Source organism: Polistes canadensis, unplaced genomic scaffold (genome assembly GCF_001313835.1).
Source record: "Polistes canadensis isolate GaletaPanama2010 unplaced genomic scaffold, ASM131383v1 scaffold_7, whole genome shotgun sequence".
Lineage (NCBI taxonomy): Eukaryota > Metazoa > Arthropoda > Insecta > Hymenoptera > Vespidae > Polistes > Polistes canadensis.
Window position 1 is genome coordinate 1020805 of NW_014569554.1, and position 20111 is coordinate 1040915.

The 20111-nt window shown below is 30.7% G+C and overlaps 1 protein-coding gene across 2 annotated transcripts in view; it reads right to left on the reverse strand.

Moving 5' to 3' along the window:
• Positions 1–798: 798 nt before the first annotated feature.
• LOC106790777 (BAG domain-containing protein Samui) overlaps positions 799–20111 on the reverse strand; it is a 22211-nt gene continuing 2898 nt past the window's right edge. Inside the window, exons 1-2 of one of the 2 annotated variants that reach the window (XM_014755939.1) lie at positions 11285–11854; positions 799–5064 (exon numbers count right to left, since the gene is read on the reverse strand). In XM_014755939.1, coding sequence (XP_014611425.1) covers positions 2995–5064; positions 11285–11338 — 2124 coding nt within the window. In that variant the 5' untranslated portion in view covers positions 11339–11854 and the 3' untranslated portion in view covers positions 799–2994. Of the gene's footprint in view, positions 5065–11284; positions 11855–20111 lie in introns of those variants that run through there. The other variant, XM_014755929.1, reaches the window with a different exon arrangement.

A 20111-nucleotide genomic window follows, 5' to 3' on the forward strand; every position in this document is an offset into this window, starting at 1 on the left:
ATACACATGCAATAATTCCTTCGGGGTAGGGAGTAATAAAAAAATTTTCCTTTGTGAATCTCGATTGCTCACTGGGACTTTCCCGAAAGTGGATGAGGCCATAATAAAACAATTCTAAGGAATTTGGCAGTGAACGATACTTTTGCACGTGCCGGATGTTGTTATTCGCAGGTCGTTGGCGTTTTCATATTTCTCTAACAATGAGTGCAGTAAGAAACGACCAATCGAACAATCAAATTAGAAACAATTTTGTATAATAGAAAAATAAAACATTAACTAATTAATTAATTAAAATGATATATGTGTGTTAACATGTTCTACTAGTTTTCAATTTTCTAAATTGGGAGAAGTACTATTTATTTATATAAATTAATAAATAGATAAAACAAGAAGAGAGAGAGAGAGGAAAAAAAAGAGAGAAGGAAAATGTCCAACAATAAATTCAACTTTTGAAAAATTTCGTTAGGGGAAAAAAACGTTGATCCGACTGACGATCAAATTTTTGGCACACTTGATATTTAAATCGATTTCTATTTTTATATTCGATAGACTGATATTAACGTACAATTTTCTTACTGACATTTTCTGTCCAACATATCTTTTTTTCCCTCACTTTTCCATTACACGCCATTTGATTTTTCTATACGATTTTGTTGCTTCACAAGAAGAATACCAAAAAAAAACTTATTTATTTTATTATACTTACTCTTCATTGTATGTATACTGGGATTCATTATTAGAAATTTGTAAGGAACGACGAGAATATGATTATCAATTTACAAATTAAGACCATGCTCGTATTTTCATTGAATTTCATTTACTCGTCAAATTATTACACATTCACCAATTTTGTATAATTATTATTATTATTATTATTATTCTTTTTTTTTTTTTTCATATTTTTTTCATATATTTTTTTTTTCAATACAACATTCTTTTCGACACATATATATATATCTTTCTCGCAAACTCTTCTTGGCGCATTCATTCCTCTTCAGTCTTGCACGCATTTGCTCAGAAAAAATACAAAATCTCTGACTAAAGACACTGTTGTCCCTACGAGGAGTTAACTTAAACGTCGTACAGACAAAAAGAAAGAAGTAAAGAATATAAAATAAAATTAAAAATAAAAATAAAACAAAAAGAGACAAAAAAAGAATTGAGTAGTTATCACCATGAACAAGGAACCATAAAAACCGTGCAAACACAATCCCTCGGTCCGATTTTTTTCGGATCTTAATTAAAATATGTCGTTTATTTATTTCTTCTCTCCCCTCTTTAAATTTTGTCGCCATTCGAATTTAAATATGAAAGTAGGTTTTGAAAGTGTTTTTTTTTTCGGACAACGAACGAAATGATGCACAGTTTCTTCACGAACACACACACCCATACATATAAATTTCTTTTCATATATAGTACGTATGTCATGTTTCGTATTTGCATATTCTGTTACAATGGGTGACACATACAATGCAAGCCGCAGGAACGATCGGGCTTGAAAATTCTTTTAAAACTCTTTCTTTCTTTCTTTCTTTCTTTCATTCTTTCATTCTTTCTCTCACTCTCTCTCTCTCTCTCTCTTTCTCTCTCAATACAGCGCAGGCATACATAATAAATTATAAATAATAACATTAATTAATATATAGTTTATATACTTTACAATGTGCGTGTCGTAATACTAAAGCGTACCGGGGGTCTCTGACGTTGGCGTTTATATTTTCTATGTTTTGCTTTTAATTATTTATTTATCAATTATTATTATTACTATTATGTTTCATACGTATCCTTATAAATTTTTCTCGATGAATGAATGATTGATTGATTGATTTATTTATTTATTTTTATAAATAATATTTCCTAACAAATTCGTTAGTATCTTCCCTAAATCATGACCTATTTTTATCGTAAAAAAACGCCATTTTGATTTTCGTTTATTTCCCGATTTTTCAAGTTCGAATAAGAAACGATCTTCGAAAACGAATCCACACATATGTACGTATACATATAGATGTATTAATTTACCTTACTTGGTAAATAATACAAATAAAAAAGTATATTGGAGTATATTACTTTTTTTTTTTTTTTTCTAAATAAGTTTAACGATACTTGACAAGGCACCATCATCTTATAGTCGTAATCAATAGGACACAGCTTTTGATAAGAAAATAACGTCGCATTGCGATTGGATGGAATATAAGAAATATCCTACTATGTTTTAAAATAAAAATTACTCAATTATTATTTACCAGAAAAAGAAAATAAATACTTGTAAATCTTAAAGCAGAAAAATAAATTCTCTTTTTTTAATTGTAATGTATATATGCATTGTGATTAGTTTACAGATGGTGTACCTATTTCAAGTATACCGATTTTTAATGTATCAATCTTATACTCATGCGCATATCTACTATGCGATACGTGTTTTCTTAAAAAAAAAGAAAAGTAAAAGAACAAAAAGATATATCAGAGAGAAATATAAATCAAATAATACTTTTCTGACACTTCGAACATATATATATATGTGTGTGTATCTATACACACTGATAAAAATAAGTCGAATCCTTCGAGAAACACATTATTCATTATGACAAAAGAAAATTTCATTAAAAAAACAAAAAAGAACCCTATTTGTAAGATCATTATTATTACTATTATTAATTTGTTTATCGAAGGACAAATGAGAGTAAAAATAAACGAGAAAAAAAAAAAGATTTACGTGTAAAACACGATATCCGTAAATCTGTCGTTACCAGCAGATTCACGACGATCAGTCCCATTACCTAAATCAAATTCGTGCTATTTAAAAAAAAAAAAAAAAAAAAACAGAAAAGAAAATAAGAAAAACCAAGATGGCGGAGAGTTGCAGCAAAGATGTTTCGTTTCTTGTATATAGAAACGGTTATGCGTTTGTTCAAGCAAGTAATCAAGGTGCCGCCATTCAATGGATAACGAACGAAATATGATTTACAAACAAATCATTTATCTTTTTTCTCTTTACTTAGCATGAGCTTCCGTACTTTCCGGAGGTGGTAAAGGTATCGCTTTGTCTGAGATCGGTGCAGCTTGTTTCTTTGCTTTCTTGACAGTTTTCGGTGACAAAGGTGACTTATTCATTGCCTTAATCTTTTCTTGACTGTCCGAAATTTGTTTTTTTTCTCCCGCGGACTTTTGCTCGGCACTCTCCTCCATTTTGATTTCTTTCGATAAATTTTGATTTTCGTCTTTCTTGTCCTCTTCTACGACATTTTCTACTTTCTCTTGCACTTCCATTGGCGCCGAAGAATCGATTTGCATCGTCACCTCGGTGATGTTATTTGTGTTTTCGTTCGATGGTTTTTCAGCGACTACTGCAACCTCTTGTTGTTGTTGTTCTTTTTGTTCTGCCTGATTTGCAGCAGGTGGAACTTCTTGTTCTTGTTCCATTTGTTGATTTTCAGTTGATACATTTTGTTGTCCTATTTGAGCAACTGMAACTGCAACTTCATTACTTTCAGTAGTAGCTTTTGGTGAGGAAGGTCCAGGAGGCAATGGGATTGCTTCGTTTGATTGTATGTTCTGTTCGTTGTTTTGATCAACATCCATCGATTCGTTCGATGGTTGATTTTCTTTCTCTTCTTCTTGATATTGTTCAACTTGCATAGATTGCAAATCTTCCTGGGATTGTTCTTGTCCAGATAAAGGTGCCTTAGATTCCAATAGACTTATCGTCTCTTGTATTGTTCTAATTGCATTTTTACGCGCCTGACGAACATTTTCTCGTCCTTCTGTTTCTATATCATCCAATTTAATCAATTCTCTTGTAAGCATCTCGTCCAGGAACATATATTGTTTGTCCTTGCGAGAATTTCCGGTATACTGTTTAACTTGTTCAGCTAGAGAATCAACTTCTTTTTGTACTAAAGCTACTCTTTCAAGTGGATCCTTAGGTAATGTTTGTTTTGGTACTTGTTTAGGTGCTTCTTGTTGTTGAGCTTGTTGACCGGGTGCTGCTGCCTGTTGCTGGGGATGTGGCTTTGGTTCCTGTTGCTGACGCGCTCTCTGTCGAGGCTGATGATATTCTTGAGGTTGAGACTCATATTGATGATGCCTTGGCGGTTGTTGTTCATTTCGTTGTCTCTCAGCATATTGTTTAGGTTGTTGATAATTCGGTGATTGCTGAGTACGACGAGTCGGTGAATGATCAAAAGACGAATTTGGATTATAAAATGATTCTTGGAAATGTGGTCGCCATTGTCTAGCTCCGAAACCTAGATTTGAGAAAGACGACGGTTTGGTGAAATGTGATGAATTGTGAAAGTGCGGTGGTGATTGTTGTCTTTGGAAAGACGAATCGATGTTTTTCGAAATAACTGGCTCGTCACGACCCTCTACAAATATTGGTATATGCCTAACGTTGCCGCCTTGTGATTGCTGAGTTGGAGGTGGTGGTGGTGGCGGGGAAGATTGTTGCTGAGAAGGAGAAGATTGCGGCTGATTATGCTGCGGTGTTATATCGACTCTAGATACGAAACGTTGTCCTGGCTGCTGTTGAGATTTATCTTGCTCTTGCGGCAGGTTCGTTTGTTGTCTGTTTTCTGGTGGCGCTGACATCGAACGTTGTCCACGAGAATCCTTCTCGGAATTCTCCATATTGTCACGATGATGTTGGCCTATGTCTACGGTATTACGTAGACCGTATTGCGGAATAGGATTTCTTCTATCTTCCCTATGTGATTGTTTGTTGTATTGCTGATTTTTCGAACGATTAGATGACGAGGACGATTCTGGATCACCGTGCGAACTCACGCCACTTGCACCACTTGCAGCGCTAGTAGCACTACTCCCACTAGCTTGGCTCCTGGCGTCCTCGTCTGGATAATTTGGATAACTACTGCTACCACTGCTACCACCGTTCCCTGAACCTCGTCGCTGATTATTATACGTAGATCCTCGGAACGGTATGTCACCCCAGGGTGGTCCTAAAAGATGATCCGCAAACTCTGGATGTCGAGCTGCTAGGTCGTCCAAATGTGCTCGTATATCGGTACGTCGACCAAAATCGTCGTCGTCGTCGAACGGGAAGCCCTGGAACATTATCAAAATATACACTTTTTAATATTACAATCTTTTTCCAAAACAATCATTATATTTAAATACATTTCATCAAATTGTCTTGTTAAATCTCATTTGTTAAACGACACAACGAGCCAAGTTGACAGGCCAATGTTTTTTTTTTTTTAATTCTATACAGTTGCATTGCTAAATACCGATGCATTTCATATTAGATAAAAAAATACATTTTTTACATGCGAATCTTCTCCATTCGAAACGGTTAAGTATCGTTCTGTCAACTTGGTACTTCCCTTGTAAGATAAATACGTGCATATAATTTGGTTAAATTCTAAATAAGAAAAAATGCATAACTATGCACGTATCCTATATCAAGCGGTGCTGTTACAATCTTTTAATATGACATGACACCTATGTTATATAGAAAAATGTAGGCTCTAATCGTAAATCCCATTAGTTAACCTATTAAAACGTAATCGAAGAAATAAGAGTACTAAAATAATGGATCAAATTTTGCCCAAACCCAATCTTGCCATCTTTATAAATTTTATTGTATTATTTTTCATGAAACCATTTTGATGAATTAGCAATAAAAATGATTAAAACTAATTGTATATTAGAAGGAAGAGAATGCAGTTTTGAGCTGGTAATATACTGCTTGTGACTCAACACTAAATATAACGTCGAAGCTTTTATATGATCCATGTCGACGAAAATCTCTTGGAATTTACCTAATTTCGAAATTAACCGCGAAGGTCTCGGAAAATTGTGGAGATAGTCGTGAAACATTTTCGATCGTGAAATATATGCATTTGTTAGAATTTTTATTTTTTCCCTGTACACATTATTATCCCTGAACTTGAAAGAACAATTTACACAAAATTGATAGAAAAATACTTTAAATTACATATTTAAAAATCCAATTTTTTGTTTGGTCTCTTAATCAAATATTTAATATATTTGTTTGAATACATTTTGAAATCAACTCGGTAGTAATAAACGGTATGAGAGGTAAACAAAATTAGTAAACCAAACGTTTCGATTATGCGGACGAATAAATGTTCATTTTGCACCCAGAATCAGCGATAATACACACTCGCATTCCTTGCCTTATAAGCGACTAAATGATTTCACTGTAACTTCTGTCGAACTGTTTGTCTATACTATAATGACGTCACTGAAAACGTGTGTAGGAAGAATGCCACAATAACCACTTATACGATAATCCTCGCGTCTTCTACTGGACATTGAACATATATATTCTTTCGAGGAAAAAAAGAAACCTATTCGAGATTAATCAGAATTTATCGTTTAACTCGGTGTTGAGAGTTTCTTGTTTTACGTTTACATTTCTCGAATAAAAAAAAAAAAAAAAAAAAAAAAAAAAAAGAAAACAAAAAAAGTACAAATATTAAATTACAGGAAAGAGAAAAAAAGGAAAAAGGAAAAATAAGGCACAAAAATAGTCTCGTCACGCAAACACGTAAAACTGGGTGAATGTCATCGCTCTTTTGGCATAATGATTATTCTAACTAGAAAACTAGGTGGCCGTCCTTGAACAACAATTTGATTTAACCTCGAGAAATAAGAAAGAAAGAAAGAAAAAAAAAAGAGAGAGACATCTTTTTTCCTTCAAAGCTTGCCCACAATTTCTAGGAACAATTTGATTTGCTTTAATTACTCTTTGAAGAATTATTAAATATATTGATAATATTCTGAAGAATTTTCTACGATAAAATGATAGTAATTGATCAAAGAACTTATCGTCTATCTATCCGTTGCACGAATGCATGACACTCGTTCTCTTGTAATTACAATCATTATGTAACATTGCGTAATGCAAAGAATTCAAACATGACTTCTCTATTGAGTTTCGATGTTTTTCTATGCAACCATATCAAATATAAATACATATTCAAACTATTAGGTGTAATAATTAATTCGACGTCTTGATATTAAATTCATTGCATCATAATCGCCATATTTTTTTCGGCAGTTGTCTGAAATATGAACAAAATCATCCAAAATAATGGAGACTATATTTCGAAAATTAACAGAGAGATGTACGATTACTTTTATAAATAAATATTTAATTTGTTAAAAAAAAAAAAGATACCGGATTAATTGCTACACATCTAATATTTTAATAAAGAGAAAGCAAAGGGGGTTATGTCCACTCCATTTCAAAATGGCCACTCTCAGCAACTAAGCATTAAAAGATATTTCACAAAATATACGATTTATCTGATATTTTCAGGACTAACAATTTAAAAATAAACAATAAAATTAAAAATGTTTTCCATAATTATTTGTCGTTTCTTATTATCGCGCCAACACACTACCACACTAAAAAAAAAATAAAGTAAAAAGAAAGAAAAATTATAGAATAACTTAAAGGAATATGAATAAAATATAAAGATAGAGAAACATAACGCATCTTTACGCTCAATAATCGTACTTCCCTATTTTTGGTGCAACGTTGCCAACTGTGCTCTCTCTCTCTCTCTTTCTTTTTCTCTTTTTCCTTCTACCCCTCAACCATTCGCATAAATTTGCCATGTTGCCGCAAAGCAAGTTAAATGTCAAATCGAAAAGAATCAGCACCGATTATGATACTTGTTGTGTCTCGCGCGTAGATTTTATTTTTAAATTAAATTCTGTGTGTTTCTTTATATTAATGTTGATATCTTATTTATGTATTATTTTAATCTATTATTTATAAACTCTATATTTCGTTACGGTTCGCAGCAACATTAATTTCTTTACGAAGGAAAGCAGACACCACCACAATTCTACCTTTTCGTTTTCTCTAGCAATTTCCGGTCGGCGTACAGCCGCCTACGTGGGCCTGTCCGTTACATTTCTTTTCCTTCCATTTTAAAAGCACAGTTAGAAAAGAGAGAGGAAAACAGTCGACTTTAAACTATGCTCAAAATAATCCATATTGATTTTATTATTTAAATATTATTAGAAGAGTAGGTGTCAAAAGTGTTCTCTTAAAGTCATTTTTTTAAAAACCAATTACTCTTATTAGAATTAATCATTTGTTAAAATTGTCAAACTACAAGCCTAACTACAATGTCTAAAATAATAAAGATAAAATAATAAAGAAGAATAACAAATTTGTCAAATCATCCAAAAACTTGTAGTCCGTTTTGTAGTAGTAGTATTGCTATTACTATTACTATTCTATATGTTAATTATGTTTTAGCGTGGCAACATAGTATTTTGTCTTTCTTGAAAGTGTTTATCAGAAAACCGGTTTCTTCGGTTGTTTTTTTTTTCTTCTATGCGAAAAATATAAGGGACAGTCGATTAGATCACGAACAAAAATATCATCTTATCATTTATGTTCTTTTACTGTTGATATCGATGATGTAGTACAACACAGGTGTAAATATTATGCGTGAGTTTAATTTCTATGTTATGTGTGTGTGTATTTAGTTAAGTGCTACTGTTCAACTAATTCCTAGAATCGTTATAGGAAACGAAACGAAAACGAATAAAAAATAATAAAGATAGAACACAGAGGAGGAGATTACACATTTGTGCTTTTTGTTTCTGCTAATTCCTAAGCTGTGTTAGAGTATTGTCATCTCTATCTCTTTGCCTTATATGGATTAATCGAATACTCGACAAATGACGCGACGAACGCGAAAATGACCACGTGTTGAAGAAAAAAAAATCATTATTATTATTCCTTTATATTTCTTCGAATTTACTTGTCACTCTGCACTAGTTTCGATGAATAATTTCTAAAAAAAAAAACAAGAGAAAAATAATTGTTAAATTTGGTTTACGAAAAAGTTATTTGTTATAATCAAATATTCTTTTTATTGTAAACCATATTTTTTAAGAACACAAATAATATAATTTTGTAATCGTCCTATAAAATATATTTTTATTGTATATATTTTTTAATTTTTTAAATATAATTGAGGTAACTTTTCTAATTATCCCCTGATATCCTTTTTTTTTTTGGGAGGGGGGGAAAATTATTTTGGAATAAAATTTATTCGTGATTAATATGAATCGAAAAAAAAATGCTTATTTGTTTATTTATTTTTTTTTGTAAATTAAAGCCAGCCAATTGCGTGCAAAAGATAGGGTTACCTAGGTAAAGCAGAGCAATACGAATAACATTTTATTCACTTACGGCAATTGTACGAACGATCCTGGTACCGATCGACGATGCCCGAGAAGAAGAAATCGATCGAACCAAAGAGAAGACGAATGTTCAAAGGAAGGAAACATAGCGCAATAGTTTAAACGTTTCTAGCACCTTCTTTTGTGAGAAGGAACACACATAATACATGACGGTGCTATTGTGACCTCGATTGGACCGACAGAGTTGGTCGGCTCTCTCTCTCTCTCCCTCTCTTTTTCTCTAAGAAAAGATACTCTTTCTCTCTCACTCTTTCTTTCTCTCCGAGGTTTATTATTAGCGTCGGCGCATCACTGTTTTTGGAGGAAGAGAGACAGGACATTAGTAAGTCGAAAGAAACGTTGCCGATTCTCCTTCTTTTTTTATTCGCGAAATAATTCCAAATTTTCGTTAAGCTTACTACACTCGGACCGTCGCCATTTTGGTATCATGGCGTTTTCATTTCGAGACAAGTTTCAATTGTAAAGGTATTAATTTATCAAACATAAACTTTTTAATCATGCAAGAAGTTAAAAAACTTGGTAAAAATTCGAATAATTTGTAGTACTAAACGTAATTCGAGTTTAATAGAAAATACAAATTTTTTGTTATCGTGGCAACGCCATCTTGCAATGTCGGTTTCATTTAGAATTGCATCGAGGTAAAATTTGTGAAAATCTTACGTAAAAATGCTTAGAATTATATTTTTGTTTGTTTGTTTCTTTTGATTACTAATCAAAGTAAATTATTATCTCGACGATAATATCGCGTTACCTTATCGATGTAAAACGAGAGAAGCGATATGAATATATATTGTATAATCGTGATATATAACGCTTATAACCTATCTTATTTATCTCCTACAATGATTAAGTTCTTTTTTTCTCCTTTATTCCGTATTTTTGTATCGATGACACGTTCATACAGAAATATGCTTACCAATCGAAAAAAAAAAACGAAGAAAAAATAATGAAAAGAAAATATGAATTGAAACAAATTCGTGTGTGGATTCGAAAAGAGATGTCTCTTTCGAAAGCTACGAAAAATACGTCATTACACGCAAATTCTATTTCTAACATTCGTACGATCCAAGAGAAGAAAACACGAAAAAGAAGGTCGGTTTCTAAGAGATATACATAAGTTGCAACATATATGTGTGTGTATATATATATATATATAAGTTATTTTACGAAATAAATATTAGAACTGCACTATCGACTGAAAAACCTCGATAGAAAATATTTAACGCAATAAATAACAAAATGATTTATATGAAAACAAACAATTTCTTGCTTACTTTGAACGACTGAGCTTACACTTCTAAAATAAAAAAAGATAGGTCACTCAAATGAATAATCAAAAAGATTGCAGGTTTTCAACACTGAGATTAATAATGCTGATGATTAACAACTGTCGACAAAAATTTCGTCGAATCTAAATCACGATTCGAAATAATGCGACGTAACACGTGAAAATATATATGCATTGTGACATTTTCAACGACCTACCCACTTCGTGTCTTGCTCGCATGATAACAACTCGCTCGATAAATAATACTCCGACGAAGGTAAAATTTGATCATAAAAATGATTTCACAAAGAAAATATATGTAAAAATATGTTTCAAAAATATGACGCGAATTAACGAACAAAAATAATAAATTCATTCATTCATTCATTAATTAATCGACAAATTTTAATAAATCATCATCTGTTCTCGTTTTTCCGATTAAAATATTTGTTGTTAACACTAAAAGAACCAATCCGTCCTTAATATAGAATCGATCGAGCAAAGAGAAATATGTTATGAGTATGTAATATGAAGTAGACATGCGAGAGGGTTAAGGTCGGACGTAAAACCATGATGTAATCGTTCGAAAGGGGACTACTACTCTGCGAAAATACGAACATATGTATATATCAAATATATCTATACATATACACCCAGTTATCTCTACCTACGAACTATATATATATATATATATATATATTCTCATCTTTTTCGTGTCATCGTTATACCATCCACATCATCGTTGTGTTTGAATTGCGTGGGGGGAGGAAGGAGAGAAAAAAAGGAGTATCAGAAACTTACAGGGATCCCTTGTCCGAATTTGGATGCTGAATCCACGATGACGGGCGAATCCATTTTCTTTAATTTATTTTTATTTTTTATTTCTTTATATTATTTTTCAAAATGTTTTTTTTATTATCGATTTCGTCCTCTTTCTCTCTCTCTCTCTCTCTCTCTCTCTCTCTCTCTTTTTCTTTCTATCTCTTACTCTTTCAGATGGTTGCAAGATTTCTAGATCGTTCTTCCTCGTATTATATAGAACAGGAAATAATAGTGGGGGGGGGGGGAAAGAGATTAAAATCACGTCTCTTCTTTTCTGCTTCCTATGATCTGCTTTCTTTTTCTGTCTATCCTTTTTCTTTTTTTTTTTTTTTTTTTTTTTTTTAATGAAACAAAAGAAAAAAATAAGCTCACTAAATAAAAGTAATGGCTTTTTTTTGCGTGTGGTGTTAAACGAAGGCGAGCGAAACGAGAAAATCGCACTCTCGTGCAAGGATCTTTTTTATTTCTGAATTACCCGAAGTTGGTCACTCTCTCTTTCTTTTCTTAATTTCTTCTTTTCCCACTCTCTCTCTCTCTCTCTCTCTAATTTTGCTTCTTTCTCTTTCCCTTTCTCCTCTCGCTTCAATTTTTTTACTCTTCCTTCTTTTATCCTCAAATTTGTCTTTTCTCTTTTCAACACTTTCAAAAATACACTCTTCACTTTATTTATATGATTTATTATATTTGAAATAAATACAAAAAAGAAAAAAAAATCCTATATACGTATGAAAATGTATATATTTGCACTAGAAATATATTGATTTTATATATAAGTGTGTGCCGGTTTATATTATATGAAATATCCTCTTAACACGCACGTTTAACTTTCTAGATTATTCTCTTACGAAGCGTAATCGTTCGATTCGATAGTGAAACTGTCAGTCGCGCTCCGAGTATCATCGACTTAAATATATTTCTCGTGTGGGACGGTAGCTAGTTAGTCACGTGACCCGTCTACACTAGCGCCGACAATTCCCGAATGTTCTCGGAGCCGGCCGATCGAAACTACCAGAGAATGATAGAACTTTCCTTAGATTTTTCACATCCTTCAACATATTCTACCAGGGATTGTGAAAGAGTGTTGTTTTTCACGCTTGAATTTACATGCAAACGCCAAAGCACGTGCCGCACGTTCCTTATTGTTTCCAATTCTATACTTTATTAACGTTTTTATAAAGATTTAGAGATTTTATAACACACACACTTGATAATTATATTTTTATATATTATCATTTTAATTTTCTATATAATTTGATTTAATCGATTACATATTGATATATCGTATATTTGATTTGTCATATATCTTTCGTTCTTTTTTATTTTTTATTTACGCATACATAATTGCGCAAAAATAATTATTATAATAAATATTATTATTTATATTCGGTGATATTTTTGTAATATTTTGATAATTGTTTTAGATATGAAAAATATTATCATGGATGCTGAGTGATAATTGTACAAAATAATGACAGACATGTATATGAATGTGTATGAATATTCGTGTAGATGCATCTTATTGATTTACATTCTGAAATCGCTACCTTAGCGATCGCGAAAATACTGGTACATTCCATAGATGATTCACTGCCGCCCTACCCGTATTATTCGAGGCTATTGCAACGCTCTGCTTTTCTTTATTTTTATTATCGACGATTCTTGCAAGGTTGTATTCTCTCAACGTATCCGGCGCCTTTTATAGCAAACAGATATTCCCTTCAAGTTTGGACCTTCGAACGACAAGACGAAAGCTACATGGTCGACTTGGTTTTTTGGTACGTTCGACAATTTTCGATAAAGAACTTCTTGCTTCGAATATGGAATAAAGATTTATTTGTAAAATATATTATTTTCATTTTACCATCGTTTCTTTTCTATTGTTTAATTCCAAATCGTAAGGCAAAAAATTATTATCAAATTTAAGTTATTATTAAAAAATATTTCCAATCGTAAGAGAGAGAGAGAGAGAGAGAAAAAAAAGCTACTTGAACTTAATATCATACATTCGGGGTTATAAATAAAAAATGTGGGCTATAATTAGAATATTTATATTCATATAAACGAGAAATGAATGAATCAATATGTCTAAGAATAAAAAAAAAATACTCTAAATTGATATCACATTGAAGTTATAATTAAAACATTACATTCATCCTCGTTGATCAATTAATCATTATCTATTTCTATTCTAAGACAATGGTCTCAAATTGACTCTTCTCTTACCCTCTTTTTCTTTCTCGACAATATACTTTCAGATTCACCATCGCGAAACATTAGTCAGCATCCAGAATTTGGTTGCTTGCCAGACTCCTTGGGCTTATCACGAATACCAAAATGGAGATTGACCGCCGCCATTATCTTTTAGTGGAAAATGATTTCTATTGAGAGTATGATAAACGTAACACTACGATTCGTTCTAATAAATTAAACTAACCAATCACATATCTATCTCTCTCTTTCTCTTTCTTTTGAATGCATGTAATTCAAACCGAACTTGACTTTTATTAACCTTTCCTATTAAATACGATGATCTTCCATCGTTACATATTTATCTGAAAATGACCATGTATCATGACATACGTAAATATATATCCACGAATATATGTATTTTCATAACGACCGTGCCTTCGAGGGTGCAACAAGGTGTTTTTAGACAGAGCACGATGATTGGACGTAGGCCAAGTGCACTAGGAACAAGGTTTCATAATCTAATACACTTAGCATGACTTTACTGATGACTTCAACGTGATATCAAATTGTGATTTCTAATTAATTGAAATGTAAAAGCAATTTTGATTAAAAACCTTTCACAAAAAATAAGCCAATCTTTTACGTACATAAATTGTCATGAATTGTGTAAACAATATCAGAGGTGGACCAAAAGTTCCTAGATAATTTTCTATTACTTTTTTAATTAATTTATTTCATCAGATTGTAAAATTGCATATCTAAAACATCTCGAGTATGGAAAAATAAAAAATTAAAATAAATGACGAGTCAACTACGATAAATGAAAAAATAAGGTAATAATAAAACAAAAGTTAGATAAGACAATTATCCTCTCTTACGTGTATTCATTACGTTCATAGTATTTTATCTATATGCAACAAGCATGTATGTGATACGTGGTGTTCTGCGTATGTGTATATATTTGTGCGTATGCATGAATAGATCGTATGAAGGTGACACAACATAAGGTATCTCCTACAACATGATAGAGATTATATAATAGATCAAGTAACAAATGCATCGATGAACTGGCATTCTGAAGCTTTGTAAGATTCCAGGAATGAATATCGTATTCTTTACTGATGCATGACTACATAAACATGTGCATAGACAAATAATCTCAACTTTAATGTTAGCCTTAAAAAAATTTTTTAAATATTTTCATCAATTTATTGATATCATTTTTATATTACATTATATTTTATCGATAAAAATATTACGTAAAATGATTTATTCGTAATAATAATAAACTACAAGAGACGATGGAAATTGAATATTTTGCGCAAGATTTGATATGAAATGAATCGTGAAAACGGAAGCTAGCTACACAACACGAGATCGAAAAGATTGTTGCTAAAATGCAGAGAAGCTTTTGAAAATGATTAAAGTGACTCGAGCGAGTTTCACCGGGCGACTCATCTCGTCGTCATTTTTATCAACACGGAAGTAAGCAGCTGCCAATCTTACTGGCATCTTCATGTGAAAGTTAAAATGGTGTCAACGTACAGAAAGAAATGTATCTTCTTGTACGATTAGTAAAGGATGGGCCAAACATTCATAGATGTTTTTTTTTTAATTTATCTACTCTTTTACAAAATTTTACAAAATTTCACAAACTTTATTATTAGCCTTCTAATTTTGCAAGCTAGCGTGTAATTTGATAATCTGGAAACAAATTTATTAAGTTGGCCAATACTAGTTATTTAGAACCATTTTGTAATTTATTTGATCTCTTTATAAATTTATTAAAGTCTGAAAATTTATCAAAAAATAGTTATTTATGTTTTAAATTTATCTAAGATCTCGTGTGTGTGTGTGTGTGTGTGTGATCCAACTTATATTGTATAATACTGTAATATTTTTTCAATCGTAAACAATTGTTAGAAAATTTTAATATGCATTTTTCGATCGATACTAACGATCCTCTTCCCACCTACTTCCTGCCCACCCTTTTGTTGATCAAGTTGAATAACTAGAACGTGCCATTGATTAGATTAACTTCTGCTAATTAACTCTCCAACCTTGAAAGTCAATTAAGAAAATAGGATCATGCTCTATGCCGAGACCTTTGTTAAGAAAATCGAATCGAGTTTATCAAACTGAATTTATCTTGACACAAAATTACTTAGAAATTTCCTTATATTTGTGCATGTTTTAAATCTTGAATATTTTAGTAACATCAAAAAATTACATTATTCATTTAAATGAAGTTGAAAACAATTTCTTATAAATTAGAATTACAGAGTTTGCCTAATCCGAATAAAGGATTCAAACGAAATGAAGTATTTTAATTGGATTGATCAGATTTGTGCTGGTTCGTTTAGAATCGTGACTGTCCAATTGCAATATTGATTGAAGTAGTATTTCCGACAAGTTTGTAATAATGATAATAACTATAACAATAATAATAATAATAAAAATTACTATACAAATAAATAAATTAAAAAAAATAAGAAAAATATATTTCATGATGAAATCGACAATAAAAATAAAAATGCAATTAACTCTAGATGTAAAATATATCCTAATTATATAATCATATACGTTGATGAGTTGAAAGATCTTGAGTCTTACATAGAAATAATTTGTTTTTATGATCAAATTCGTTTTTAATTTTTAATATAATTTCAAAACCTTTGGAAAAGAATTGGTTCAAAACTTTTATAACCCACCCTCGTATGTATTAAGTATATGTATCGTGAATAAATAGAAATATTCACTATCGATAAATAGCGAGATGGTGTTGCCATCTATCAGTATTAGACGAAGGTAAAATATTCGAATGATGCAATATGTTTCTGGTAATATTAAATTTCTTCCAAATTTCTCTTACCGATTCAATATAAATTATCTTTCAATATAATTTGAAAACAGATAGAAAAATGTAGTTTATCTTAGAAAAAAACCTCTCTTCATTACCGACTGCATTCAATCAAAAATTTGCGAAATTTTATTTACATTATTTTATTTACAATTGGAAATAATTAACTTATATATAATATTATAAAAATTTTTACGATGATTGACTGATAGTAATGATGATGATAAACTAGCCAATAGGAGGTCATCATTATTTACAGCCATTTTGTAATTTATTTTTCAATTTTAAATCTATTCATAATTATCTGCAATTCGCATATGGTTTATTTGATCATTAATCAAATAGTTTAAAATCAACATTTCTGTTTATTCTAAATCAACAATAATTTCTGCAACAAAATAATTTACAATTAAATATAATTATATTTTACTTAAAATAATATAATTACAATTTAATTATTCGTTACATTATAAATAGTAATAATAAAATGCCAAGGTTGTTTCAATAGATATCATACATAATTCGCAATAGAACTTATTAAAGTTTTTTTATCGTGTATCGATGCTTAATTGTTGGCACGATTTAATCGATTTATATAAGTATAATGTATCTATAACCTGATCTAAAAAGAAACGAGCACATTGTATCAATCATTAGATGTGTATCTTATAAACTTAATATTTATCAACTAATCGATTGTACATAACTATAGTAAAAACATTAAACAAAAGAATACCAACAAAAATTGGAATCAAATTTTTATTAATAATTATAAATTTACAATTTAAAAATACACGTAACTTTTTTTTTGAAAAAAATCGTCACGTTTAACGATAAAAACACGATAGTCAACATACCCGTATACTGGAATTGCACATGAAATGTCAAACAAGAAAGGTATTAGAAAAAAATAATAAGGTAGCGTTTAACTATTAATACGAGTCTAACGACGATAATGACCAGTTGCAAAAAAGAATGAAATGCGCAAGCAATGTCCTTGATTGTATGCATAATACATACTGACAAAGTAATTAGATGGCTGGTGCTGATTGCATAGAGAAGCAAACATCATCGAAAGCAAACTCGTTGTTTGCTTCGATGTAAGTGATCCAACTGTTTCGCAGACTACTACTTCGAAGAACTCTTTTAAAAATAGTTTTTTAAAAGTAAGCTTATATTTAGCTTACTTTCCTGTATTCCTCTCTCTTTTTTTTTTTTTTACTTTCTCTCATTTTGCAAGATAATGTTATTCTTATTTAAATATTTATACACGTAGGTGGGTTGAAAAGTTTTGAGCAAAAAAGAAAAAATAGAAAACTTATTTATTTTTTTAAATAAAACAATTTTAGTTTGACCAAGAAAAAAACTGTTTCTATGTTAAGTTCCAAACTCTTCAATCTACCCACGTATATTTCTTTTTATTTATCAAATTAATTCTTTACTTCACTTTCTTTTTTTATTTATTAATTTTACATTAAATTTATAACGCGCAATTTATAAGCTTAGAAAATGTTTTTAAATAATCATTTAAAAAAAGTAAGACACATACATAAATTAAAAAGAAAAACTAAATGTAAAATAAAAACTCGTTTGGAATCATTTGCAATGACCTTCTGGCCTGGTAGATAGCATCATATGAGTGCAACAGCACTTACATATATGTATATATACACACATGATATAGTTTATGTAAAATTGTAAAGAAAAGATGATATTATATGTACAGAAGTTTGATATATATATATAACCGACTTAACCGGTTCGTTGATTTCTCCGCATCCGTTTATAATTTCGTTGCTAAGAATCACCTGCTTTTACTCTCATTATCGTGATACAGAATGAAACACATAAGAATATGAATCCTTTTCCAAGAATTCCAAGATTTTAGTATATATTAATAATAATACAATCGTTATCGAAAGTATATAGATAAAAAGGGTAAATACAATATGTATGTAGATCGTATATAATATACATACATACAATACGAAAATAATCTTACCATTTTTTTCAAAGTCATGCATATATGAATTTATAAATAGGTGGGTTGAAGAGTTTTCGATCGAAAAAAGAATTGTTTCTATGTTAGGTATAAAACTTTCAACCCACACATCCACACATATATATATACAAAATTAATTATTTTTTATTTTAATTATATTTCTTTCGTCGATAAGTCCGTGAGATTTTTTCTAACAATAAGTAAATAAATGGTAGAAAACCGTATGAACTTATTTTGGCCCTAACCAATACGAATATAAAATGAAAAAATTATTTATTTATTTGTAACACAAAATTAGATGTAAAAAGAATTTGTTTAACAGTGAGGTCCACTGACCCAGTTTAAGTGAGGGAGTGAAAGCGATGAGAATGAAAGAATGTTGTCACTATCATGAATGATACTTAGCAATAAGAAATGGGCGGGGCAATAGGGGAGTAAGTGATGCACTTCCGAGAATGGAGAAGGAAAGTGCTTTCAAGATATTCTCCATACAGTACAATTATTCTAGTGACTCAGATGTCACATGAAAAGGCTAACATCAACGAGACGAGACGTCCGGTTATGTTTGACCCTTACGAATGAAACTCCCGACATAAGAAGAAATTATAATAAAAAATTACTCGATAACTTACATAAATGAAAAAGAGAGGATGGAAAGGAAAAAAATGAACGATAAATATTATTTATATAACATTATTATATATAATTTATGTATAGTTATATATGATATATTTCTATATTATATATTTTGTATTATTATTGAATATTTTTTATTATTAAAAAATGTAATGTAATAATAATATTAATAATAATAATTGTATATATGTATATGTGTAGAAAAGGCTACGTATGAGTACGTTATCATTGAACACTCACAATTAGTGATATAACGGTTTTCCCGATAAGTACGCTCATAATGTAAGTTAAACACGTAAACTTTCTTTTAAAACTAATACCTAAGAGTTGAAAATGACGCATTACTTATTAATGTCTAGAATCTAGAATCTATATTTGGCAATTTGGTACGATTATCTTAACCGGAAGTGATATAAAATGAATTTGAAAATTCGAAATCGATAATGCTTTCATTTGACACTTGTTTGATACATTCAAATATTACTTTAAATTAATTCGATGGATGTGATTGGTAGAAAATATTTCGATGATTTAAATAGAGAAAGACGATTGGTCTTTGTAATAAAACAAGAACGAATCAAATTCATTGAACGAAATTTAAAAATAATCTCTTTTTCGTCTGACTTGTTTTTATGTCTCGGATAAATTTAAGAAAAGTATAAAATTCGAGGGCTTGCAAAATGTCACTCGGAAAATTTCATGGATTATTCTGGATCGAAGTAAGAAGTACTCGACGCGTGGAATGGCGAGAGAGAATCAATGGCGACTATTTTGAGAGATTTCGCCGAGACGAAGAAGACGAAGACGACGACGACGAGTCGAGAACGTTCCCCCATTTTCGTCGCAGTCGAAGAATCTTCAAAGACGCAACCCTGCTCTTTGCTAACAGGGTCTGCCCACTAACTTTATCGAATATCTTCACTTCCTCCTAAGTGAAATGGAACCTACCATTTTAGTCACTGAAATACGCCATTAAAATACCAACCGAGAACTCATACACACATACACACACACGCATGCAAGCACGCACAAAATTATTTTATATAATTTGTTATATTAATTCTTCTTTGTTTTATATTTTAAATACAGATATATATATATATATATGGGTATAATAT